We start from the raw sequence: 24,586 nt of genomic DNA, 5'->3' as shown, positions 1-24,586 counted from the left end.
ATTATTCTACCTTGTAACTTACTGTTGTAACATATACCCCATTCGTGTCTAGTGTCGAGCAGAGCTGATTCTATGCTTTTGCTAGTTTTGGTAAACCGGAACAAAAGAGCTAATTGAACGAACGTGTCGAGACCGATGCGAAAGTTGAAGGAAAACCTGTAAAAGAGAGAAAGCAGCGTGCGCGAAAAATCCGTGTAAAATGATTCGTGTATTAACAGAGACAAAAGAGAAACAGAGAGTCGAGAACGATTTTCTATACGTCGTCGAATACTTTGGAGGGAACCGTATTAGATCGGAAGAAACACACATTAATTATATACAAAAAATATGATAAAATGGACGATGAATCAGTGCTGGCGAGAACACGAGGCAACCGAGAATTTATTATAAAGCTAACGAAAACTTAAAATAAAAAAAAACATCACATTTAAAGGTACTCTTAAAGCAGATACATATTTGGAACGTAGGAGGTAATCATTATATAAATGTAGTGGCAATTCTATAATACTACAAACGAAAAGAAACCAATATATTCAATAATTATTCGAAATATTAAATGCAAAATGCACTTCTAATGGATGTTGTAAACAATTTAGAGTATTCAAATTGCATCGACATATTTTCGTGTGAATCTGTTGTTTGGAACGCTACCACTCTGCTGGTTGAATAGCATTTTTCTTTTCGATCAGAGGAAAATTATATAGAACACTAAGCGAAACCGTACACCGGGAAACGAAAAAGAGGAATCCCTTTTTCTTTATCTCGAACGAGCAGAGAAGCTTCTCCAATGGCAGATGGTTTAAGTTTGTTTTTTTTCAAACAAAAAAAAGAAAAAAAAATAATATATATATACATATGTATATCTACCTTTGTTCTTTCATGTATAAAGAAAAAGAAAACAAAAGAAGAGAGATAAAGAGAAACGCGATTACACAACACAGATGCAAAGTATACCGGTTAAGGTTCCACTGATCGTCTGTTAAAGAGAAAAACGCTTTGCAGGACACACTGCACTGTTCGAAGTAATGGAAACAAACTTTCAGTGAAATTTTGTAAGAAAGCTGTTCGTGTGAGAGGTTCTCGGAGATGGTTGGCTGACATTTTCGAAAGTTAATAATGATTTATTGAAACGTGTTGTCATGTCTTGAATACGATTAAAAGAACTATATAAAAAAAAACCAGACCTAACATGATCTTGCTTTCGGTAGAGAGATATTTCTTGTTCCCTAGACACTGAAGCGCGCATATAAATTGTATCGAGAAGCGCGACAATTGGCAACGGCCACGATATCGATTGCATTTTTATTCAATTCTGTTACTACTCGATGTGCTAATCAAACTCGTGACATATTTTTCGTGTACGCATCGATACGTATGTCAATGTAATAAAGGTTCGTATCACGAGACAATGTGCTGGACAGGGTAAGTGTACAGTCGACTTTTGTACTGTTGTACGTCGGTGATGTAATTCACTGTGGACGTGTCCTTTTCACACTCCGGGCTAGAAATGTAATCGAGCGGGTACTTCGCGGTCCCAGTTTTCTCCGAGTCCGTTTCCGATTCTCCGTCTACAAAAGAAAAAATAGCGAAGAGTCACGCTTTATCGTGCCTTTCAACTTTTTCGACGTGCATACATTCCAAGAAAATTCGCGGCTTCTTTCCCGGTTAGGTACTTCCGCCACTCTTAGACTTCATCGTTGCCGTGGAACAGGGAGTTCCAACTTTTAGCTCGCGAGCTATTCAATGCGCCTTTCTCCACTCTTAGACTTCATCGTTATATGTATAGCAGAACACGCATACACTGTAACCGTCGAACTTCGTTCGTTCCCTCACTAACTCTACGGCAGTATGTAGTAGTGGGAAGAAGTTCGAACGGTGGGGACCTTGCGGTTCTCGGAGGGGAATAAGTTGGAACTCCCTAGTCTAATAATTAGACTGCGGATCTTCATGCATTTATAAAAAATATTTGCATTGATTGCAAGACACAGAAGTCAAATAGGAATGTCTCTCTTCTTTTAATTGTTTTATTAAGTTGAAATTAATATACTGATGTCCTTAAATCTTCTTAATTCGACGACTGCTTTAAATTGTATGTGTCCATTTTCGACATAAATGCATAAAATCCGTAGTCTACTAATAATCAAATAGGCCTAGTCAACCAGCGGCCTTACCTTTTCCTTTTGTATCGCGTGAGTCGATGATCTCGTTGCTCTTCTTGGAATCGATTGGTTTCGGAGTTCCAACCACGTGCACGCTCAGCTTCCTAGAGTTACTACCATTGATGGTATGAGACTCTATCCACTCCTTAAGTTGCTCGATCTTGATGTGCTCCGACATAACTATCTTTCTTTCGATCTTGTCGAACATGTAGTCGGCCGTCGAGATCTCTGCCCAGTTTCTGTTCACTTCGTCCTGCAAGGTTATATCGGCGCACTGTTTCTGCTTGGTGTACGCTTCCTTCACAGTCTCGAACTCCGTCTCGCTCATCGCCTCCAGACCTTCCTTGAAGGCGATCAAGAAAGACTCGATCCTACTGTCCACGTGTTCCGTAACGAACTTGTCCGCTTGTACACAGGCAGTGATAGAATAGCCGAGGATACCGCAAGTATCCCTGGCAAGACAGAACACGTCATAGCCTAGTTGCTCCTCTGTTCTCAGCCGATGGAACAACGGCTCCTCCATGATCATCTGAGATCGGAAATATCAACGACATCGAGCGAATTAGTTCGACATCGGAATTCGCATACAGTAATGTCCGACTTTAAGACCGGCTGAAAGCTTGACTTTATGTCCCTACGCTGTCCATTCTACTGGGGCGCATACCCTGCGAGGGTCCAAGAAGCTCGAGAGGCCTCGGTCGTCGAGAAGTGTAAACATAACTAATCCAGTAATGAAACTTCTTTATTTTTCATTATTTTTTTATGGGACTTTGACCAACATATTCGTGGCATTTCTCTAATAAAAACGATACCAAATGAACATCACACCGATGAATGTTTCGGCCGCGAGGACGAACAACGTATGAGAAATGCTTTGTCTTTTTCTTCCCCATACGCTGTCCTTCTTCGCGTCGAAAACTTTCTGGAATTATATCATATTTGGTATCGTTATCATTAGAAAAATGTCACGAATATGTTGGTCAAAGAGCCATAAAAAAATAAAGAAGTTTCATTATTGGATTAGTTATGTTTACACTTCTCAACGACCGTGGCCTCTCGAGCTTCGCTGTCCTTTTCTACGTACGGTAGAAACTTTGATCTAGGTCACAATACCAGAACCGAGAAATGACTTACAATCGGACATTACTGTACTCGTGTTGCTTCGCTGTACTTACAATTAGGAGTTCGATTATAACGGACAATTCCGTAGACGTCACACCGGATTGATAGTAATTGGAAACGACAGAATTCGCGTCTGTCTTATTAAAGTTCCTTATTTTACAGACGTGAGAACCCATGGGTATTTGAGTGACCCTGATCTGCGGCATAGTATCGGGCAGTAGCGGTCCGCATTTCAATGTGTCGACGAAACTCTGCACGTTCTTGACAACGTCGTCCTTCGTCATATTTCCTTGCACCAGACTTTGAATGTAAACATGGTCGGTCAGATGCTTGACGAAATTTTGGAACTCGTCGAACTCGACGTTGCCGAGGGCCATGTGTTTCGCATTCAGTGACCAATAGGACAGCAGCAAAATGGACAGCTTTGTGTCGCTGAAATACAATTCGTAAAACTAGAGCTAAAGCACTATTATAATAGCTAAAGTATGATTTGTCGCATACTCGGCTAGCTTGTTAGGCCGTAAGAATTTATTGTAGTAGAGCTTGGTCAAATCCTTCTTGATCACGTCAAACAGATCCTTCGTTAACAGTGTCGCGTAGTCGGCAATGTACTTGGCAATTGTAAATAACAGCAACTGAAAACAGTCAGTTTTGTTAGACGAGGTAGGCTAGTACAAAGGAAAAATAATTCGCTGCTACTCACCGGCACTTTCTGATTGAACCCATTCACTTCCACGATGATACCTTTATCACCCGTGTAGATTTCGCAACCAAGGCATGCGTCTACTGCAGGGAACAATTCTTCCTCTAGCAAATGATTCAATATCGAAATATACAAGTCCATCATGGCGGCGCTGTAAGTCAAACACCAATGCTTTAAGAGGGTAGACTCTCGTTTCCTGGATTGCAAAGGTGCGGAATGCGACTTCTCATTTCTCGGTAATGTAAAGATGGGGTCTTTCAGTAGTCAAAGGTAGGGCTTCAAAAGTAAAGCTTCGAAACTCCGTTTCTTTTAATCCTCTAATAATTTACTACGGAGCTCCGAAAATCGAAGCTTCAAAATCTTTGAACTTCGAAGTAAAGTAACAGACCTAGTCAAAAGCGCTAGATAAAAAATCAATCTAGGCCACAATCGCCCTCAATAATTCTACTTTTACGTTTACGAGGCGTAATTTTCATTATTTGCAAGCATAAAGTTGCGCATGTAGCTATTTTCATAAAGCTGCGACAGCTGCATACTGCCGAATAATGCAAATTACGCCTACGATCTTTTACCTAGCGCTTTTGACTACTGCAAGACCACTTTGTATTGTCGAGAAATGAGAAGGCGCATTCCGCACCCTTGTAATCCTAGAAACAAGTCTACCCCGTTAAACAAGTTAACAATGTTGTTTCAGTGACGTTGCTTGTACATTTGTGAAAGCTCACCTCTTTGGCGAATACCTAGCCGCAGGTGATAAAATATAAAAGTGCATAAAGCATTCGGGTAAACGAAATTTGGGGTCGGGCCGATACCAGATCTCGGTCACTCGATCCGAATAGATTTTCGTAGGGTATTTAGGAACCTCTGCTGGTATAGAGATCAAACTGAAGTCGTCGGTAAGGAACACATTCGGCAATGGTAAATGGAACTCAGGGAATGGATCTATAACGCGCCAGCATTCCACCCATTCTTTCGGTATCTCTGTGTCCGTGTATTTCGTTTTGAACCATGGCTCGACTTTCTCAAATTCTTCGTCGTTGAATTTCTTATCGGAAATGATAATGTTCACGTTGTCCGGAGTCAGATAGTCCATACACGCTTGTATATCTTCAGGATTGTATTCGAAGTACAAATGGTTACCAGTTATATAATGTTCAGGCGGAAAATAATGCATGTTCTCGCATAGATCTTCCACAATGTCGACCGGTGGTTCTTCGTCCCGATATCTAAAAACGTAAAGGTAACGTGGAACAAACTTTTTAGAAATTAATAAAAATAACATTAACTACCTAGCATTACTTTATTTTTAAAAATAAAATTGATGTTTCCCCTTCGTGTATAAATCAAAAGAGCAGCTAGTAAGCCATAAATGCATAAAGATCTGCAATCTATTTATCACAATACAAATTACTAAAAAGTAGCTATTCACCTGAAGCTCGTTTCTCTTATTTTGTGGAACTCGTCGTACAGTTGTTTCTGAGGCCCTTCCCTGCGTATCATATTAATATAGGAGAACACAGCGTTCAGTACTTCTTGCAGATGCTTGTGTCCCTGCTCGGTCAACTTGAGCGTCAAGCCGAACAACAAGTACATAGAGCTGTGTTCGAAACCGCTGTCCCCCTCTCTGATGTACATGTTCAGACACCACATTTTTTTCTTCAAGTAACTGATCAAAGAGCCTTTTCCTTTGTGCCCGACCACTTGCGACACGTACTGGTTCGGTTTACCTTTGTACAAGTCGAGCAAGGTAGGCATCGCCCACGTTAGTTCTACCTGTAGAAACAAAAGTAAAAACAGAAACCTAGTCGATGTAGATGGAGTTTATGGCGAACCGCTAATCAAAGATATGGCAATCAGTACCGTGCAAACGTCTTTTACGGGTTTGATCTTATAGATTCTTCGAAAACTCGATGTATCGAAGGAATTTGCTCCTTTGAATTGGGTAAAGTCATGCGGGGGTAATCCATTGTTCGGTATCTTTGAGAAACATTGTTTCACATAGTCTTCCAGCACGTCTAATGGAAATTTAGCCTGTGGAAATTTCTAGGATTTTTGTCTGTTCAAAATAGGAGGAGAAGCGTAGATAGTATATTTACTTGTACGGCCAGCTTCATTCTGTGAGCACTGTAGTGACGTTCCCTGAACTTGTGCAGTTCCTTGTACAAATTTTCTTCGACTATATTATCGCGTAACGTCACTATGTTGCCCCACATAAATTTCGACGCCGGATGGTCTGGTTTCGCGAAGCTACAAAGCAGTTGCTCCTTTCTGTATGTGTCAGAAGGTAAAGCCATTTGGAATTCTGTAGAATAGATATAACTTTACTCCACATCCTTTCGAAACGATTATTTTCGTTCCGGTTGTCACGTACCACTGTCTACAGATTCTCGTTCTCTGTTTATAGCATCCTTTTTCATCAATGGTTCGATAAAAAATTGAGCGAATCGATCGAGAGCAGATAAAAGATGCTTCTCTTGTATCTCAAAGTAGAATGTTGTTACTTCGCAATCGGTGGAAGCGTTGTCCGAGCCTCCTCTTTTTTTGATAAATGCATCAAAATCATTTTCCTACAAAGGTATAGAATGTTAAAGAATTAACATTGAAATCGAACTTGTTTCAAAATCACGCTCAATACCTGTGGATACTTCGACGATCCCATAAAGACCATGTGCTCCAAAAAATGAGCTAGACCAGGAATTTCTGCAGGATCACTAAAGCTTCCTACTCCCACAGATAATCCACAAGCTGCCTACGTAAGAAATATGCGTAGCTGCGCTCTAAGAATATTAACAACGCACGTATTTACATAGAATATACTTGAAATTGTATGTTCCAAGTGAAAATACCAGTTTCTCTTCTCTCTTCACCCGTTTCTTATGAGAGGGCGAATCCTTTGCACCCAATTCATCGTCTTCTGTATCCTCTTCGTCTTCCTCTTCGTCGTCTCCTTCGCACTCTGACTCCTCGTCCTCTTCGTCTTCTTCATCCTCATCGTCCTCGTCGTCCTCTTCATCTTCTTCGCTCTCGATGTCGCTAGATATTGCATTCGCTGATAATAAAACAAGCGGTTACAGCTAAACGTAATATTAGTTGGCTCGATTCTCAAAGTATCCATTACCTTTTACTTCGCCGTTGCAATCTACAGAAGCCAGAGAATGCATATCCGAGATCAGCAAAGCTGTCAAGCCATTTTCCAATTGTATTACCCTAAAAGAGTGAGAAAGAAATGATTGTATAAGCGAAGGAAAAAACAGCTGTTAGGTGTAAGCCTTTCCATTACCTGTAATCCTTTTTATCGTTTCCCGATTTAATGGGTACGTCTAAATTGATGGCTTTTACTGGTGATGTTGCTGTGACATCACTTGGGATGTTTTCATTGATATTTTCAGTTTTCATACTGTCAATAAGAATAGTGTTGGCGTTCTTGAGGTTATGTTCGGTGGAGGTGGTCACGTTCTTGGTCGAATCGATAGACGTCTTGATTGTTTTCAATTTTTTCTCTGGTGGAGTCTGAAGATATCTGTTCGACATTATCGTTAAGCTCGGCGCTCGTTTAATGCCGCATTGAGGTACCTTGAGAAAATTTCTATTTTTCGTTGCGAAAAGAAAGAATCTTTGCAAACGTGTTACCATTTACCATTCACCATTGACCATGCGTCGCCAAATCGCTTATATTATTGCTTTGTAATCTGGTACCGGTACTTCTATCGATCGATACAATAATCTTCTATCTTAGAAATATCTATGAAAGTTTAATCAAGTTTAATCAAAGAAACGTAGGACTCTATTTATCAACGATGCGTACCGTACCAGCGATGTCAACATTTCCTAAAGCTAGCAGAAAATGGAGTCAAATGGAGTTGTGATACAAACGAATGAGGTAGGCAATGCATTCTTCTTCTAATTATTACTACGGCGATATCGTTGACAGACATTAATAACATTAACGATAAATAAATTAATCGTATCGGAGGGAAATGTTCTCTGGGAATTGATCGGTGGCGCCATCTAACATTCGTATGTCGACACTATTTGGCAAAGTAGCTCGACCGTGTTGCCGTAGATGGCGCCAGAATTCGTTTCCTTCCGTAAATTATTTATTGCTAATTGCAAATAAACGTCTAACAATAAATTTCTAATAATAATTATTACATACAAATTGTTGTATTACATTTGTTATTAAATTTATATTGAATATTTTATGCAAAATAAAAATTGTATTTGCACCAAATAGAAACTAAATTGAATATATATATATATATATATCAGAGAGTATATATATACATATAACACTGACAAATATATATATGTATATATATATGTGTGCTTTCGAATCATTTTCGAATTCATAAAACACAGCCCTAAACATTTCTATTCGTTCGGAGGTTCGGACAATTTAGCGCCAAAATTGGAGTATCGGATTAGGAAAATATGACAATGCAACAATTCGATTTGCTGTGAAAAAATTTCCGGCAATACATATTTTCTGAAAGATATATCTTTGATTTTTATATTCTCCTAGTATAACGACAAGTATCGAGAAAAACTGCGAAACGCGATTAGAAAAACATAATCGGGCTAGAGCAGGCTAGAGGTATTCTTCTTACGCTGATGAAATTCTACAGAAAAATTTGAAATTGTTATAGATTTATGCAATATCTGCAAAATAGCAATTCCATACAAGGATTGGTTGAAGTAGACAGATTACTTACTCATACAAAGTTCTGTTTTCTCTCGTCGACACGCTACTCACGCTAGTAAGGTAAAGAAGGTATTTATTTGTTTGTAATCTTTTAAATTTACTTTTCATATATTGTACTACATCGAATAGAATCAGTCTAAGCTAATTCGGCGTACGGATAAATTTGTTTATTACATTGAATGATACTATTATAGATAATATAAACGATCTCTGTATTTCTGCATGCTAACCTATTTCTTGGTGTCGTAGAATCGAAAGAAAATGGCAAGGGAACCGGACGAGGGATTAAGGAAGGCGTTCTCTCAGCTTCAAGAGAAAATGATCGACACCACGCAAAAGTTGAAATTAGCGGATATGCAGATTGAAAAATTAAAACGATCAAAACTATTCGCTGACCTTACGCTGAAAGAAATAACCTCGTATCCAGAGAATACTAAAACGTACGAGTCCGTAGGTAGAATGTTCCTCCTAGACGATGTTGAAAATATTAAAGCGGGTTTGGATAAGCAAACGAAGACAGCAGATGAAAAAATGGAGACCTTAGTCAACAACAAAATATACTTGCAGAAAAACTTTAAAGAATGCGAGAACAACATTAGAGAAATGATCCATCAAAAGCAGAATAAAGATACATCTGGTTAATGCTCGGTTTCTTTGTACTGCCGTTATTTATTTCGAAAGCACTTTACAATAGATCTGCATTCTTTCATCGGTTCGTTGATTATATTCACAACAAGTCTGTTTTCTATCATTTGTAATATAAGAGACGAATAAAATGACTCTGCATTTGAACATGGTTGATAATATATGATTTTATTCGCTGGTACAAACAACGTAATACTTTTTTATACAGAATTTCATAATCTATCCGAATTTGAGAACTCCACTTAGAAAACTAGCAAAGTAATAAACAGACAGCGGATCTTTATGTAAAATAAAAATCTTTTACCTGACTTGCAACAAACTGAAGTGAAATAGAAAATTGTTTTCTTTCCTAATATGTTTTAATAGGTTGAAAATAATATAACAGTGTTTTTAAATTCTTCTAATGTTGTTGTTACTGTTCTAAATTATACCTACTCATTTTTGTCCGATGTCTAGTAATAAAGAACAGAGTAGAGGTATTAGATGCAACGTGTTTGTTTGAACATTTTTTCGTACAACAAATAATTTAACGAGTTAATTGAGATCGTCATGTTACGATACTCACCCTGTATAGATGACATAGACGTCTTTGAATGAGAAAATTGCAAGGAGTTTCGTTTCTAATTGTTATTCATTTATTCCAGCAGAATTAATACATACAACAAACGATTTTCCGTAGTTTGATTTACTTTATACTTAATCAGTCACTCGTCTCTTTCGCTCTCATTCTTGTTCACGCTCTCGTTTAAATTTCTTAGCTAGATAAGACCTAAAGTTACCCTTAAAAACATATTATATGCCAACGCAGTAATTTTGGCAGAATTGATTAAGACAAAAAAGGAAATTAAAAAATGCTCTAGTATTTTCCGGACCCCGGGGTAAAAAAGATTGAACAATTAATATACTTGCTCAAAGACCAGTTAACGTAGTTCCACGTCGTTAATTACATTTAATCGCTCGTAATACTAACATAATGCATGGGGGCATGACACGCGCTTCCGCTTCTTTTTTTTTTACTTATCGATTACTATATGATACTCTGTCTGTGTGTGTCTGTTTATGTGTGTTACGTATGCGTGTATCGGCATACGGTGCAAGTAGAATGTTAACGACAGTATGTACAAAGATTATGTAAAACCTATTTATTTACTTCGCTGTTTTCTCTCGTGCATTCCGAGAAAAAGAATCGTTTCCTGCGATGTCAAATGTATATTCTCTATATGTATAAGATATTGATTCATACACAATGTGTAATGTTACATTTAAGTATCAAACGGATTCATTTTGAGTCTCTGACACCTTCATGATTCGCACGTGATTCGCGTTTCACATTAGATTAGACAATTAAAAGAAAATTTTCTGGGCGAAGGGGAATAATGAACTCGACCGAGAGTTTTCGTGTATATTTTATAAACCCATGCATTATAGCAGTCGGTATGCGGTATGCGAAATTAATTTTTTGTTCTATTTTTCTTTCGAATACAATTTGCAACGTCAGTCTTAACTAAAATGATTGCCATTGTACTCTGTCGTTGGTTTTCGCCATTTTGTACGAGCATGTGATCCCAAAATTAAATCGTCGATGAAACTAACAGGACGTTGCAAATAAATTATGCAAACGGCCGTTTAAAATTACCGCATCTTATTATTAACCGGAGAACACTTAATGATTTCCGCGAATTGTGAAAACTACTCGTCTCTTAAATAGATTTGTAAAGGTTGACAATACACCGGTCAGTGAAGAAATATAAATTATGCTCTTGATTGAATCCTAAGAAAATAATTTACGCGTCTTTCTGCAGAGACCGTACGTATAAATACAACAATAAAAAGAAAAAGACATGAAAACCTCGATGCTAAACGCCGAATTTACATGTAATAAATACAAGAATCAATGTAATTTAAGATGTTAAGATATTACGCGCCCACCCGTGTCTTGTGTAATACGTGTCGCCTATTACGTTTCCTTCTCAATCGTAGCATCTCTAATGAAAATTCAGCTAGAAATCGTAATTCACGAAAAATAATACAGTGTACACGACGATTTCGTGTCAAGGTAAAGCAGCGTTCCGTTCCGTGCTACCTCGTGTTATTCTGATTGAGCCACTGTTCGTCAACCGTTCACTCTTCAAGCTGAAACAGAAATCGATTGTGCCGATAAGTAATCGACTCTTGTTACACATGCTTCAAACAAATGCGCCCATAACTATGAAAGTGGTCTAACAAGGGAGGTTACTCAAGTTTTGGTATAATATAGAACTGAAAAAAATATTTGACATGTATTTTTTGCGGCTATTCATGTTAACTGGGTAAAAATAGCCCTGAAAGTGAAAAATCCATTTAATTGAATATCTTCGAAATTATTAGGCCTGGACGAAAATATCCTCTTTGCGCGTCTTTAAGTGACGAATCTTTTAGTATAAACTGATTTTAACAAATATGTTAAAAATGGACTTCCCGTGAAATGAGGGTCGGATGAGGGTTAATAATTATGCAATTTGCAATTTTTTAGGACGATATTTAAGAGAAGGGGGAATCAAATAAGATATTATTTTCAGTGGTAGTAGCCTTTGTAGATCCGAAATATATCAAAATTTGACTAGATTCTGTCGAAGGATATATTCTGGCATTTTTTGAAAATTTTCGGAAGCCACAAATGCATAAAGATCCGCAGTCTAATTATGACTTTCGTAATTATGGGACAAGTAACAGGTTTCAGGTATCCTTGTCTTGTCCTCAACAAACCTGTGAATCCCTGCGGTGGTTGACCCGGTACTGAGTATTGTGGTCGGAAATTGCCGAAATTGGCTGGCCCCGCGAAAGTAGCTGGCAACTGACCGCTAGAGAAACCTGCGGGATATTGCTGTGCTAATAGAGCTGCTTGTCCAGACTGGGAACTGCTACCACCGGGTGCAGTCGCGGCCAAACGACTTAATATCGATCTCTCGGACATTTGAAGTCTCTGTGCAACAGGTGGAATGCGAGCCAGAGTCGCTGGTAGACGACTCACGTCCGACTTCATATCGGACAACAGTTCCTCCAATTGGTTTAGTACCTGCACAAAACGACACAGTCAAACGATTACTTCCACGATAACCGATTGACCGATTCGCTAATGACTAGACTGCGGATCTTTATGCATTTATGTCTTATGAAAACGTTCGAAAAATGCTACAATATAAAATTCGACAGAATTTAGTAAGATTTTCACTTGATTTTGATCTAAAAAAACTGTTCCCATTAAAAATAGGATTTTATTTCATACCATTTTCGTAAAATTTCTCTACAAAAATTGAAAATTGCATAAACATCCGCAGTCTACGAATGACTAATCGACCGATCAACGATCTATCTCGTCTGTCGTACAGATCCAACTGACCTTGTGCAACACAGCGTTTGCTGGCTTATTGCCTGCAAGACTCTCTTTGCTAAGATGTTGATGGGATTCGGCAAGGCACTCGACTTCGGCGAATCTCGCGTTTAGACTCATCGCAGGGTGGTTAGGATCCTGTGTCAGGTTCAGGTACGCGGCTCTTCTTAACTGTTCCTCGATCACCAACGCTTGCTCCAGCAACTTGAACCGTCGAGCCAAGAACTTATTTTTGATTTCTAAGAAGTTTCCTTTGCCTACATCCATCTTGAACGGTTCGTTAATTATGGCGAACCTGCGAAAGGGAGGCGTTATTAAATAAGAGATAATATCAAGCTAACACGTACTGTGCGGAGCACGAAAGAATTTCAGCGGGAAGGGAACGGAGCAAGAGGTACGGAAAGGACATCTGAGTGGTGTCAGACTTCTTGCCCCGTTCCCTTCCCGCTACAATTCTTTCGTGCTCCGCACAGTAGACGCACCGTGGAACCACGTAATACCTGATGTCATTCTGGATATCCTGCCAACGGCCATAACCGTGGGTAACTATACCGGCAAGAAGCCAATAGTCGTGTCTTCGATGCCATATTTCGTACTCGCGACCAGGCACCGCAGCCTTCTCTTCGTTTAACCATAACGTGTGCAATTCCGTGAACCCACCGTCGGCAATGTTAAACATGAACTTTCGTTTAGGCTTCACCACCTCCGTATCACAATCCTTTACGTCTTTTTCCTTATTGTCCTTTTCCTCGCGTTTTTCGGTCTCTTCTTCGTCGTCTTTAACGATCACCACATCCTCCTCGGAGTCTTGTTTCGGTTTGTTACCCTCGTTACCCTCGGACTTCTCGTCTTTCGTCGAGGATTTCTCGTCCTTGGTCTCCGTTTTATCTTTCTCCTTGTCCAACGTTTCCGTCTCCGTGTCCTTTTCCTCCTTCTTCACGTCTTCCTTGTCCTTGTCCTTCTCGGTGTTACTCTCTTCGTCTTCCTTGGAATCTTTCGACTCGTCCTTCAGATCTTTCACTTCCGGACTCTAAAAAATAATAATCCTCTCGGTTATCGCAAGATTCTCGTCGGATCTGTGTACTACAATATTACAGTAAGTCCTCGAACACGGTTCATTCGTTCCAGCGCTTTCCGCGTAAGTCGAATAGTGCCTGAGCGCCACTGCTGAAAGGTTATTAATACGATCTGCTTTGTACTATATGTATGTACTCATTTGAAAGGATAATTCAAATAAACAAACTATGTACATGGAAAATTGATCACTCATAAATAGCTGAACGCCTACGCTGTACATAATCAAACACTTATTTTCACTTCTGTCACAAAAAAAAAAACGAATTTTACAGTTCGAAATTCTTTTTCGGATTCGTTTCTAAGAATCCGCGTAAGTCGAAAACTTACTGTATAGAATAACTGATAACGTAACTAGACTGCGAATCTTTATACAAAATAAAAAGTTTCTTCAACGATTGTAAGACTTGAAAATAATTATATCGACACATGCTTAAATTTTTGTAATCTCTTCACTGAATGCATAAAATCCGCAGTCTATTGATAACCGTTCTCAACGGCGCGACACAAAGCTGCACGACGAACCTCCTTATCCTTCTGTTCCTCCTTAATCTCTTTCGGTTCAACCGCATCGGAAGTTGTTTTAGCAGCATCCGCGGCGGTTCCAGGTGCGGACATAGGGGTAGGTGTTGCGGCAGGGCTTGGACTAGGGGCGTTTGAAGTGGCTGGTGTGGCACTGGTGCTACTGGTTCCGGTTGCCGCATCACCACCGGGTTCCATTTTCACCGGTTCAACCGGCTTACGAATCATCTCGGGCATCGAGTAGTACCCGTTGATGTGCTCAAACTCTTGAACCTGCGAATCGACGGTTTCATAAAAAAGAAAGAACCTCGTCACGGTTCATGTTATAAAGAATCATACCTTCTTTCTGATCAACGACATAACGCCGATTCTCGTCAAAACGTGTTGCCTGCTGAGGCCTTCTCTCGGTACGCCGTCCGCGAACGCCTCGGCGTTGTCGGCGCCAGGCTCGCAAAGATGTCGCATGAACAGCGACACATATGCTTTGAAGTTCTTCTCCGATTTACCACGCAAGTCTCGCACCAGCCTAAAATGCGACAATATACTTTAACAGTACTTTAAATTAACTGACTGAGAATTGTATTCTGAGCGAGGGACTAACCACTGAGAGTTAAACGCATCCTGTGGCGGCATGCCGTAACGCATGATCGCGTTTAGGAATGCCTTCCTCTGTCTGGCGTTGAAGCCCAACACCTAAAGGGAACCAGTAGCGTTAGCGTTCGTATTTTAGCGTAAATGTTCGATTATAAAGGGTCCGCCGATGTTTATTTTCTGTCATCTATACAGCCTTTTGTTGATTGAAGACCGTGTTAAAAAGTTATCGAGTTGTTGCGGTCGAAATTCGGTGAACGTTTAATTTCAAGAAATGGAAATGTGAATTGGCCCGCTCGTTCATGCGATTTGACACCCCTCGACATTTTTGTGAGGGTTTTTGAAGAGCTAAGTTTACGTCAATAAGCCAGCTACCACATCCAAGACTTAAAACACATTATTGCCGAGATAAATGCGATTGAACCGACCATGTTAAAAAATGTCATCGAAAATTTCGACCATCGTATCAACGTCTGTAAAACCAGTTGTGGTGAACATTATTTTTCACACATATAAATGGCATAGATCAAAGTTCAAAATAAAATAATAAATTGATTTGCATTTACTTTACTGCGTCCCTATTGGCGGACCCTTTAAAACAGAGTCCATTCAAATCGAACAAGTAGACGTACTTCGATATTTCCGTTGACTCTAGCGAGCAATGGTGGCAGAGGTCGATCCTTCTCGTCCCGCCTCTCCAATCTTCGTCTGCTCCTGCGAGACAATAGATCTCCGTCGCCCTTCTCATCGAAGTCGTCGTCTTCTTTGTCGTCGTCGCTCGGCGCACTAAAGTCGCTGTTATAATCAGACAGATTTTCTTGCCAAGGTTGATCGTCCCTTGTCCCTTGTTCCCCAGTTACCACTCCGTCGTTGTAGTTGACCTGTTTGCGTACTCGTTTACCTGAAACGGATTCAAACCCGAGCCGTTTTAAACGATGAACGATAAACGATACACCTGCTCGCGTACACTATAGGGCTGTTACTTTTCCGAAGCTTCGACTCGTCGAACATTCGAAGGAACAAAGGGAACTTCGAAGTGTCCGAATCGTATGAAGTTGTAACTTAATCAATCTTTTAGCTGTGGTGGCGTATTTTGTCGAAATGTAGGAGTGTCTATAATTGTATCAAATATAACTTAGCAGCGAAATTTCGAAGTTCAAAGCTTCGAAACTCCGTTTCTTTTAATCCTCTAATAATTTACTATGGAAGTTCGAATTTCGAAGCTTCGAATTTCCAATTTTTATAGACAAATTTTTAAAAAGTGGAAAGAAATAAAATTCTTTTTTTAATGTGAACAGCCTGTGTGTAAATTTCTATGAGCCATGAATGCATAAAGATCCGCGGTTTACTCATCACCTTCGAAGTTTCTGAAACCGAATCTTCGAAGCTTCAAAATCCTCGACCTTCGAAGGAAAGTAACAAGCCCTAGTACATTATCGTTTGAACATGCTCACCTTTTCCGAGGGTTCTGGCAATGTCTTCTTGCTGTTGTTCGTAATGGTGTCTCAGAAGTTTGATCCAATAAGCAGGATCCGTGTTCTCGGCTTCCTGCTTAATAATCTCCGTGTCCGCCTCCTCTTCCGTCTCACCTTCCTTGGTAACGTACGACGCGACTTTGAAGGAGCTCAAGTATTCGTTCGCCCAGTTCTCTTTCTGCTCGATACCCTCCTTGCTCCTGTCCAACAGTTCAGCGACAGCCTTGTCGTCGTAGTGAATGGCTTCGTCTTCTTTACCCTCTTCCTCTTTGAACAACTCCTCCGTGCCGAATCGCAAGATGTCGTCCAGTTCTTGTTTGCTGAAATTGGCACCTTTACCGCCCATTCCGGGTCTAACAACCAAATGCGTCAGCATCATTTTCCGTTTGGCTACTTGGGTGACACGTTCCTCCACGGAGTTACGAGTGACGAATCGGTAGATCATCACTTTGTTCGCTTGGCCGATCCTGTGCGCTCTGCTGAACGCTTGGATATCATTGTGCGGATTCCAATCGGAATCGTAGATGATTACAGTGTCGGCCGTGGCTAAATTGATACCCAGGCCACCCGCGCGAGTCGAGAGCAAGAAAACGAACTGTTGAGCGCCGGGGGCGTTGAATCTGTCTATAGCCTCTTGTCGCTGGGCGCCCGTGATGTTACCGTCGATTCTCTCGTACTTGTAACCTTCTCCTTCGAGATAGTCCTCGAGGATGTCCAACATCTTCGTCATCTGCGAGAAGATCAGTACTCTGTGGCCGTCGTCCCTCAGTTTCTTCAACATTTTGCTGAGCAGCACCAACTTGCCGGCCGCTTTGATCAACGCAGACGTTTCGTAACTACCGTTCGGCGCGGTCGGCGCCTCTTGCGACGCCGATGGGAACAAGTATGGATGGTTGCAGCATTTCTTCAAGTCCATCATGATGTTCAACAACGACACCTGTTGGCCACCCCCCTTCGGATTCAACGCCTCGAAGTTCTTCGTCAGAATATACTTGTAATACTTCTTCTGCATCGGCGACAGCTCCACGCGAACAATAAACTCCGACTTGCTCGGCATGTTCTTCAACACGTCGGCCTTCAATCGCCTCAACATGTGAGGGCCGAGTAATTCGTGCAACTTCTTCACCTGCTCCTCCTTCGAAATGTCTGCGAATTCATTCTGAAACGCGGCCAGATCGTTGAATTTGTCGCGACACAAGAAGTTCAACAAATGGAACAACTCTTCCAGGTTGTTCTGCAACGGAGTGCCTGTCAATAGCAACTTGTACGCGATGTTGTAAGATGCCAGAAGCCTGAAGAACTTGGACTGGTTCGATTTCAATCTGTGCGCCTCGTCAACCACCAACACGGCCCAATCTATGGACCCCAAGCATGCCGAGTCGATAGAAATTAATTCGTAACTAGTAAGCAACACGTTGAACTTGATCTGAGACGAGCGGATTTTTGACGCTCTACCGCCGCGTACAGCGCCCTCTTCGAAGGACAATTCATTCTCGCGAATCACTATACGACTGTCCTTGTCACCTGCAAGCACAAAGTTCGTAATCGGTAATTATCGATTATTTATACGTAGTATGTTAAACACACCGTTGTGTAGTCAACCGGGTACCCATTTACTGTATTTCTTTCAACAATTGTTTATGTTCCTCTGAAAGATATTGCAAAATTTCTCTGAATGTCCATTCTTTACTCGCTAATATTGTATTGTATGAGGTATCATACTAATTTTATATCCGTAAAATTTTTAAAAATCATGGGGTATGGAAATGTTCTAAGTCGGAAGAAATGTTTAATTTTCGAGTAAAAATATCTTCGAGTGCAAAGGGTTAAGTACAGAAAGGTTTAAAATAATCTATACATTTTGGTTGAGTACACAAGAATTAATTTATAGAAATGATGTGTATGCAACATCCACGTATACTAACCGACGTATGTGACGCAGTAGAAATCAGGCGCCCAGGTTTCAAATTCACGCTCCCAATTGATGATGGTCGACAGAGGGACAGAAACCAAGAACGGTCCTTTGCAATGGCCTTCCTTGTACAGCGAGTACAGAAACGTTATGGTTTGGATGGTTTTCCCGAGACCCATCTCGTCCGCCAAAATAGTGTCTATACCTTGACCCCACGAGTATCTCAACCAATTCAAACCCTGCGGTACAGAGTCAACGATGAGATGAAGAAATATTACTATAAATAAATATTATGTACTCGGAAGACTATACTTGCCTCCAATTGATAAGGATGCAACTGCATTCCCGTCTGATCCAAATATTCTGGCTGCCGTTCGTACTTCTTTTTGAGATCGGTGGTAGGCTTCTCGGGCGGCGGAGTGTATCTTTTAGGTGTTCTCTCCTCGTCGTCGATAAGCTCGCGGGTCTTCGACTTTTTACCTTTGCCTAGCCAACCGTAAAACAACGTACACGATTAGTTGGACGATCGAAGCCGATCGCAATGCAGAAAAGAAAGAGACATATACTACCGTTCAAAAGTATCCGGACACTTGCGGAATGTGTAATAGCAACATTAGCAACGCATAAAAGTTACTTGAGAATCTAAAATAGTGACTAAAATCGATCTTTATCACTTTCTTATGGAATATCTAACGTTTTAAGTTAAAAACTACCTATGTGGAACCTTGCCAGTATTAGACTAAGATTAAATACAAGATTCGTCGACGTGTTCAGCGCGATTGGATATTACCGCTTGCACTAATCGCGGCAATCTTTCTATTAGTATTTTATTATTAGTAGTTGTATCGAAACATTCTCCGACTTCGCTCTGCACCTTAGAAATGAAACAAAGTGAAACTTGAAATCCTTTCAAGCACCGAAACCGTTCCACTAGATTTTGTATTTGTGGATAGAAATTATATTATTGCATTTTCATTGTATAATTTGTATATAAAAATAAATATTTGTCCTACTAACTGAAACTACGTTTTGTAGGGAAAAATTGTCCGGATACTTTGGAGCGGTAGTGTAGATTAACCGACTGTTCTCACCCTTTTTGCCCTTTCGGGAGGAACTGCCGTCGCAACAATTCGCTGCCCTGAGATCCAAGTAATACTCGATCGCCTGTTTCAACCCCGGAATGTCCTCGTGTTCGTCTTCCCAGGTAGCTTGATCGTAACCCAGCTCTCTCCACTTAACTAGATAGGTCGCGCGGCCGTCTCTCGATAGCCGATGATTAATTACTCGATGCACCACGAGCCACTCTGGCCGGACTCCGTAACGATAGAACCGTTCTTCTAAATTATACTCGTCTCTGTTCGTAGCACCGTCCTGTTCCTTCAATCGTTTCACACGAGAATCGCTCTCGTCCAACGGCTCTTCCAACTTCGGCGGTTCGTCCATGTCGTACTTTCGCGAGTAATTTCGGAACATAAGAGGATGGAAAACATCCAGCTGTAACTCTGTGATCCAGTCGCAGTGCCAATACGACATGTCCGCCCATTTTACGAAGAATTCCCGCATTTTTCGTTGCTTCGGAGCAGCCTTACTCGTTGAAGGTTCCTCCGACGGCGTTTCCGAACATTCTTTCCACCTCCACGTTAAAATCTTGGCGACTTTGCCGCATAGAGGTGGACAAGAACATCTCGGACATTTCCAATCACCGTCAGGAATTTCGGAGAGCGGTGGATTTAAACAGTGCGTGTGATACGCGCTGGTGCAACTATCGCAGCACAGCAATTCGCCGCCGTCTTTACATATTCTACAGAACTCCATGTGTTCGTCGTCATCTTCCGCCGCGCCTAAAACAGGGTTACGCATAAAATCTCGGTCCACCGATCGATTGACGTTAAACGTTAAACGGTTAGACGGTTAGACGCTAGACGCTATACGCTAGACGATCACGTGGGGAAGGATGCGAGGAGTAGGACTCTCAGGGAGGTACCTGCAATACCTTCTCCTTCGCAATGAGGACAACTCCATTTTCCTTCGGGTGTCTCCTCCAACTCGGGCTCTAAACATACCAGATGGTACGCTCTGGGACACGTGTCGCACAATATAATTTCGCCGCCTTGTTGACATACTTCGCAATAGTCCTGATGATCGGTCTGTATAAAAAAATACGGTTACCGGAAAATGAAAGGAAGTAGATTACAATAGCGTTTAATGAAAACAGGTGCGACCATACCTGAAGGCCCTCTTCCCCATCCGGAAACTTCGACGTGGTTTTCGTTTTTTTCTTTTTCTTCGTCTTGTTTCCAATTTTAGTTTTTGCCTTCCTGCGGACGGGTGGCTCCGCCGGGGGTTCGACACCGCTCTCTTCGGCAGCCCCTTTACTTACCCCGTCCGCGCCGGATGGCTCTTCGGCATCGGCCAACATTTGCTCGAACTCCATGTCGGAATCTCTGTCGGTGCCGGCTGCGCTGCCTTCTGCCTCCTCGTCCTAAACGACGACGTAATAAGTCAGCAATTCTTCGATTAACGTATTACTTTCGCGAAACGTAGCATTAACAAATTCAATTGTCAACATGAAATATCTCGAATGAACAAAGAAGATCTCTCTTTTCTTAGTAACATGTTAAGGAGGTAGTCTCTCGTTTCCAGCGTAATTTCATAATAATAATGCAAATTACGCCTCGTAAACGTCAAAATAGGACCTAGATTGATCTTTTACCTAGCGCTTTTCACTACTGAAAAACCCCATCTTTATTTTCCAATCCTGGAAACGAGTCTACCTCCTCAAGAAGAGTGGCAAAATTTCTTTACCGAGCTTCCTCGTTTACGCTTTCCGAGTTTGATTTTCAGCGTGGGTACTTTGGAAGCTTTCTTTCCCTTCTTAGCCCTCGATCCTCTCGATTTTCGTTTTCTATCGCTATCTTCGTCGTCGTCCTCTTCGTCTTCACCTTCTTGTACCGTGCCACCGCGACTCGACCTTGAATTTCTATTATCTTCGTCTACGTTAGCGGACGACACGTCCGCGTCCGGTTGAGTGTGAGGATTCAATTCAGAAAAATCTCGCCATTTCGCGGCTACCAACATCATAAGTTTCGACATTGGTACCTATATCGTAGAACAACAGAGAACGACGATTAAATAATTCGAAGAATATGTGATTTTACATCTGATCTTGACGAAACAATATTTACCTTTGGATTTTCCTTAGCTAGAAGAGGTCTGACGTGTTGTTGGAATAATTTATATGTCGTTAAATTCTGGAAATCTGCGTCTGTGTATTCGATCTGTACATCTGTCAATCCGAAAGTATTACAAACTTCTTCGATAGTTGGCATGCCTGTAGTAGGTTCCTGACTCGGAGGAGCTGGTGTTGTGTGACTAGATGATTTTCTCGACGATGATTTTCTGCTTTTTCTATTCCCTGCATAGTCACTGTCGTCTCCACCCACGTCACCTGGCTCACCGCCACCTCCGAAGTCACTTTCCTGTAATTTCAATAAGACAAACCACAAAATTATTAGTGTACGATACCGACACAGATTCTTACAGTACCGACAAACATCTAAGTAAAATAGTTACATCTCCAGAATCAGATTTCTTCTTCTTCTTCTTCTTCTTCCCCTTCTTGTCTTCGCTACGTGCTTTTCGTTTCTTCCCTTTCTTCTTCTTTCTCTCCTCGGGCTCATAATCGTCATCTTCTTCCTACATTCAAAATAATTGTTACGCAATTGCTTAGGATTGCTAAGAATTGCTACTAAAACAGAGTAATTAAAGTTTCACTGACTAATCTCTGAGATTCTTCCGCATCGGACGATCCATCCACTGGCTGACCAACATTCGATACTTGACCCCCGGTTTCATCTAAATCATCTTCACCTAAAATTAATACATACAAGAATAAATATCCAATACTTGATACTGGTATAATGCTTGGAGGCCTTGTAAAAAATTATGTTGTTTATACATTGTTTGTCCAAAAATATTATATACAATATACATATACATACAACTTTTGTATACACTTCTATTGAAATGCATTACTTAAATTTTTTATGGCAATAATTAATGTTTATTCGGAAACCATTGTAGTTACAATAGTTTGACCTTGAATTCTATCGCGACAGCAATATCTGCTTAACAGATATAAACGAAAATAAAAATAAACATGAAAATGCTAGTAACGAGACAGAAAATCGGCCGGGAACCATTGAAAGTTCTGTCTCATCGAAGTGTTGTGCGCCGAGCAACGTCATACTAATAATCGCTGAATCAATAGCAAGGTTTGCAAAGAAACGAATTTTTTTATATTCATAAAGATCGATCAACCTGGTAAAAACGGAATAATCGCCGGAGTTTTCGACGAATACAATGGAGCATGCATAATCAAGCATCGTTAGGAAGAAATATCGGTGCCGGGTTCGAATTAATTCGAAGATATAAATGATTTCGGACTAATTCGCTAGATCGGTGAATGCTTTGTGCGAATGTGCGTCCGCCATTTTCTTCAAAAGGGCTCACACCACATTGGCTGTCTATAATTCATGTTCAACACTATAGCGGAACTCGAAATTACTGAATATTACTTTTCCGCTAAAAGAACGAATCGTGAGAGAGAATAACAAATCTTTTCGATCGCACGACATCTTCGAAATTATTAAAAAGTTGCAGAACATGGAATCTCTTTCTTTCTCGTTCTCTGTCTCTTTCTCTTTCTACGCTCGCTCGTGCGATGTGCATGTATACATTTATATGTGTGTGTATACATAAGCGCACCTGTATATAAGAGAACAGACGTGCGCGTGTGTATGTATGTATCTATACGTGCACGACGATTCGTCTATATATAAAGGCATACCGAATGATTGGAAAACTAAAGCAAAAGGTGCAAAACAACGTTTGAAATTCGACTCGATCGAAGAAGCATTTCGATATCGAGCAGAATTTCTGCGAGCATCGATAATAATCATTCGCGAACAACCAAAGTTGATTGCGATTTTACTACAACACGCGCCGCGCGTTCAAAGGGCGCGTGCCTCTCAATTTTTTCACTATGCATACTTACACACCGAGAGAAAGAGAAAGAGGATCGCGCTTCCAGTGTAAAAACAGATTAAATGATTAACAAAGTAAATGATTTGTTCGAACGTGAGTCGTGTACACGATGAACGTTGGAAACGATGCGTAGCATTCGAGGAAGTTTGACGAAAATCTTTCATAAACAATAGCGCGATCGAGACGAACAACATCTACAGAAATACGTTCTAACGCTGACAACGACTTGGGACACGGTAAACCATGCAATTTCCGATATATTCGTGCAACTGTTCGATGTAAACAATAACCTATAACCGCCTATGACTCCACTCGTTTCTACATATACGTACACGAGGTGGGAACGCGTCGCGTTTATCTAAGAATCGGAGACTGAGAATTATTTGACAATTCGAGGATTAGTTTGATTTTCGTTGGAAAGTAGATTGGTATGTATTCGGCGTTGCGGCGTCGTGCAGCGCTCCGAATAATTGCTGGACATGGAAACTATGGAGAATAACCGGTAAAATAGAAAGAGGAACGGATGGTAAATGCAATAGAGACGACAACTGTAAGGAAAAGTAACATGGGGACCGATTGACATGGCAGCCATCGTACGAAAAGCGCGCGTCCTGCGTGCTACGAAGCACATAACTTTCCGGTAGTATTCATGAGCGAGCGTGGCCGTGCACTTACCCGCGTAGCTCTCGTCCACCTCCTCGTCGGACGCCATGCTCTAAAGCCACGGATTGATGGAAATTGCCGCTTCCGAAAGACCGGGTCGAGAGTAACGGTTCTCACGTGAAAGAAAGACACCTTGCAAACGAAAACGACATTAAACGAGGCTCGATCTCGTCACCGATCACCACTCGACGCTTTCTTTCTCGCCGTTTCTTTCGATTTTCGGCGTGCGGTCGCGCTTCGTCTATCGCGTACGTGCACCGATGTGCACCTACTGCCGTAACGTTTCTTCTCTCGCGCTATTCGTCGGTTCTCCTCGTTCTTTCCCCCACTATTTTCCGATTTCAATTCCCCTCTCTGCTCGTGCGAGAGAGTTCGAGTTCGTTTCTTCTCTTCTCCTCTCTGCCCCTACCCCTGCCTACCCCTCCTCCCGCCGTTACAACATGTTCTGTAACTGAATCGCTGAATGTATTTACGCGAATGGCACTCTACCGTGTTGCATTTATTTCTTTTTCCTCGGCTCTGAACCCTTTCTTACGGTTCTACTGCATCCTCAGAAAATGCTTTTTAGTTTTTTCGAAAAGATATACCCTCTATCTCTCTTT

The 24,586-nt window shown here is 41.0% G+C and overlaps 3 protein-coding genes across 11 annotated transcripts; 1 reads left to right on the top strand and 2 right to left on the bottom strand.

Annotated features, from left to right (window-relative positions):
- Window positions 1-1,142: 1,142 nt before the first annotated feature.
- On the bottom strand, window positions 1,143-7,617 carry LOC143218580 (nardilysin). Its single transcript, XM_076443828.1, has 14 exons — window positions 7,265-7,617; window positions 7,103-7,191; window positions 6,831-7,033; window positions 6,620-6,733; window positions 6,356-6,551; window positions 6,081-6,286; window positions 5,845-6,015; window positions 5,414-5,757; window positions 4,710-5,210; window positions 3,985-4,135; window positions 3,783-3,916; window positions 3,335-3,713; window positions 2,172-2,688; window positions 1,143-1,568 (listed from the first exon to the last, which is right to left on the bottom strand). Exons 1-14 carry the CDS (start codon window positions 7,615-7,617, stop codon window positions 1,399-1,401), a joined length of 3,528 nt encoding a protein of 1,175 aa, XP_076299943.1. The 3' UTR covers window positions 1,143-1,398.
- Window positions 7,618-7,676: 59 nt separating this feature from the next.
- On the top strand, window positions 7,677-9,478 carry Pfdn1 (prefoldin subunit 1). Of its 3 annotated transcripts, none has more exons than XM_076443892.1 (3): window positions 7,677-7,864; window positions 8,631-8,746; window positions 8,936-9,478. In XM_076443892.1, the coding sequence occupies exon 3, from the start codon at window positions 8,948-8,950 to the stop codon at window positions 9,326-9,328; it is 381 nt and encodes a 126-aa protein (XP_076300007.1). In that variant the 5' UTR covers window positions 7,677-7,864; window positions 8,631-8,746; window positions 8,936-8,947; the 3' UTR covers window positions 9,329-9,478. The 3 variants fall into 3 exon arrangements, with proteins under 3 accessions (XP_076300007.1, XP_076300006.1, XP_076300008.1); XM_076443891.1 differs by having other exon boundaries at window positions 8,631-8,755; XM_076443893.1 differs by lacking the exons at window positions 7,677-7,864; window positions 8,631-8,746 and adding an exon at window positions 8,773-8,837.
- A 465-nt stretch (window positions 9,479-9,943) lies between these two features.
- Window positions 9,944-24,299, bottom strand: Mi-2 (chromodomain-helicase-DNA-binding protein Mi-2 homolog). 7 transcript variants are annotated; one of them, XM_076443822.1, is made up of 19 exons: window positions 23,997-24,299; window positions 22,054-22,145; window positions 21,849-21,971; window positions 21,461-21,754; window positions 21,081-21,374; window positions 20,503-20,757; window positions 20,260-20,422; window positions 19,367-20,116; window positions 18,592-18,761; window positions 18,289-18,514; window positions 16,343-17,887; window positions 15,521-15,789; window positions 14,899-14,990; window positions 14,637-14,841; window positions 14,301-14,570; window positions 13,202-13,731; window positions 12,711-12,996; window positions 12,077-12,386; window positions 9,944-11,464 (listed from the first exon to the last, which is right to left on the bottom strand). In XM_076443822.1, the coding sequence occupies exons 1-19, from the start codon at window positions 24,031-24,033 to the stop codon at window positions 11,460-11,462; spliced, it is 5,916 nt and encodes a 1,971-aa protein (XP_076299937.1). In that variant the 5' UTR covers window positions 24,034-24,299; the 3' UTR covers window positions 9,944-11,459. The 7 variants fall into 7 exon arrangements, with proteins under 7 accessions (XP_076299937.1, XP_076299940.1, XP_076299939.1 ...); XM_076443825.1 differs by having other exon boundaries at window positions 14,637-14,823; window positions 23,997-24,297; XM_076443824.1 differs by having other exon boundaries at window positions 14,637-14,823; window positions 20,269-20,422; window positions 23,997-24,297.
- Window positions 24,300-24,586: the final 287 nt, after the last annotated feature.

The sequence above is a fragment of the Lasioglossum baleicum genome, chromosome 20 (genome assembly GCF_051020765.1).
Source record: "Lasioglossum baleicum chromosome 20, iyLasBale1, whole genome shotgun sequence".
NCBI lineage: Eukaryota > Metazoa > Arthropoda > Insecta > Hymenoptera > Halictidae > Lasioglossum > Lasioglossum baleicum.
Note: the sequence above shows the minus strand (reverse complement) of the source record. Positions and strands in the feature narration are given on the sequence as shown.

Excerpts from the sequence above, each read along its gene's own strand:
- LOC143218580 (XM_076443828.1), bottom strand. The coding sequence starts at position 7,617 with ATGGTAACACGTTTGCAAAGATTCTTTCTTTTCGCAACGAAAAATAGA. Across the intron at positions 6,287-6,355 it reads ACGAGAATCTGTAGACAGTG|AATTCCAAATGGCTTTACCT; the intron begins GTACGTGACAAC and ends TCTATTCTACAG. Across the intron at positions 4,136-4,709 it reads GCTAGGTATTCGCCAAAGAG|CGCCGCCATGATGGACTTGT; the intron begins GTGAGCTTTCAC and ends TTTGACTTACAG.
- Mi-2 (XM_076443819.1), bottom strand. The coding sequence starts at position 22,650 with ATGCATGCTCCATTGTATTCGTCGAAAACTCCGGCGATTATTCCGTTT. Across the intron at positions 20,758-21,080 it reads AGCGTAAACGAGGAAGCTCG|GACGAGGAGGCAGAAGGCAG; the intron begins GTAAAGAAATTT and ends GTCGTCGTTTAG. Across the intron at positions 12,387-12,710 it reads CAAACGCTGTGTTGCACAAG|GTACTAAACCAATTGGAGGA; the intron begins GTCAGTTGGATC and ends CGTTTTGTGCAG.
- Pfdn1 (XM_076443892.1), top strand. The coding sequence starts at position 8,948 with ATGGCAAGGGAACCGGACGAGGGATTAAGGAAGGCGTTCTCTCAGCTT.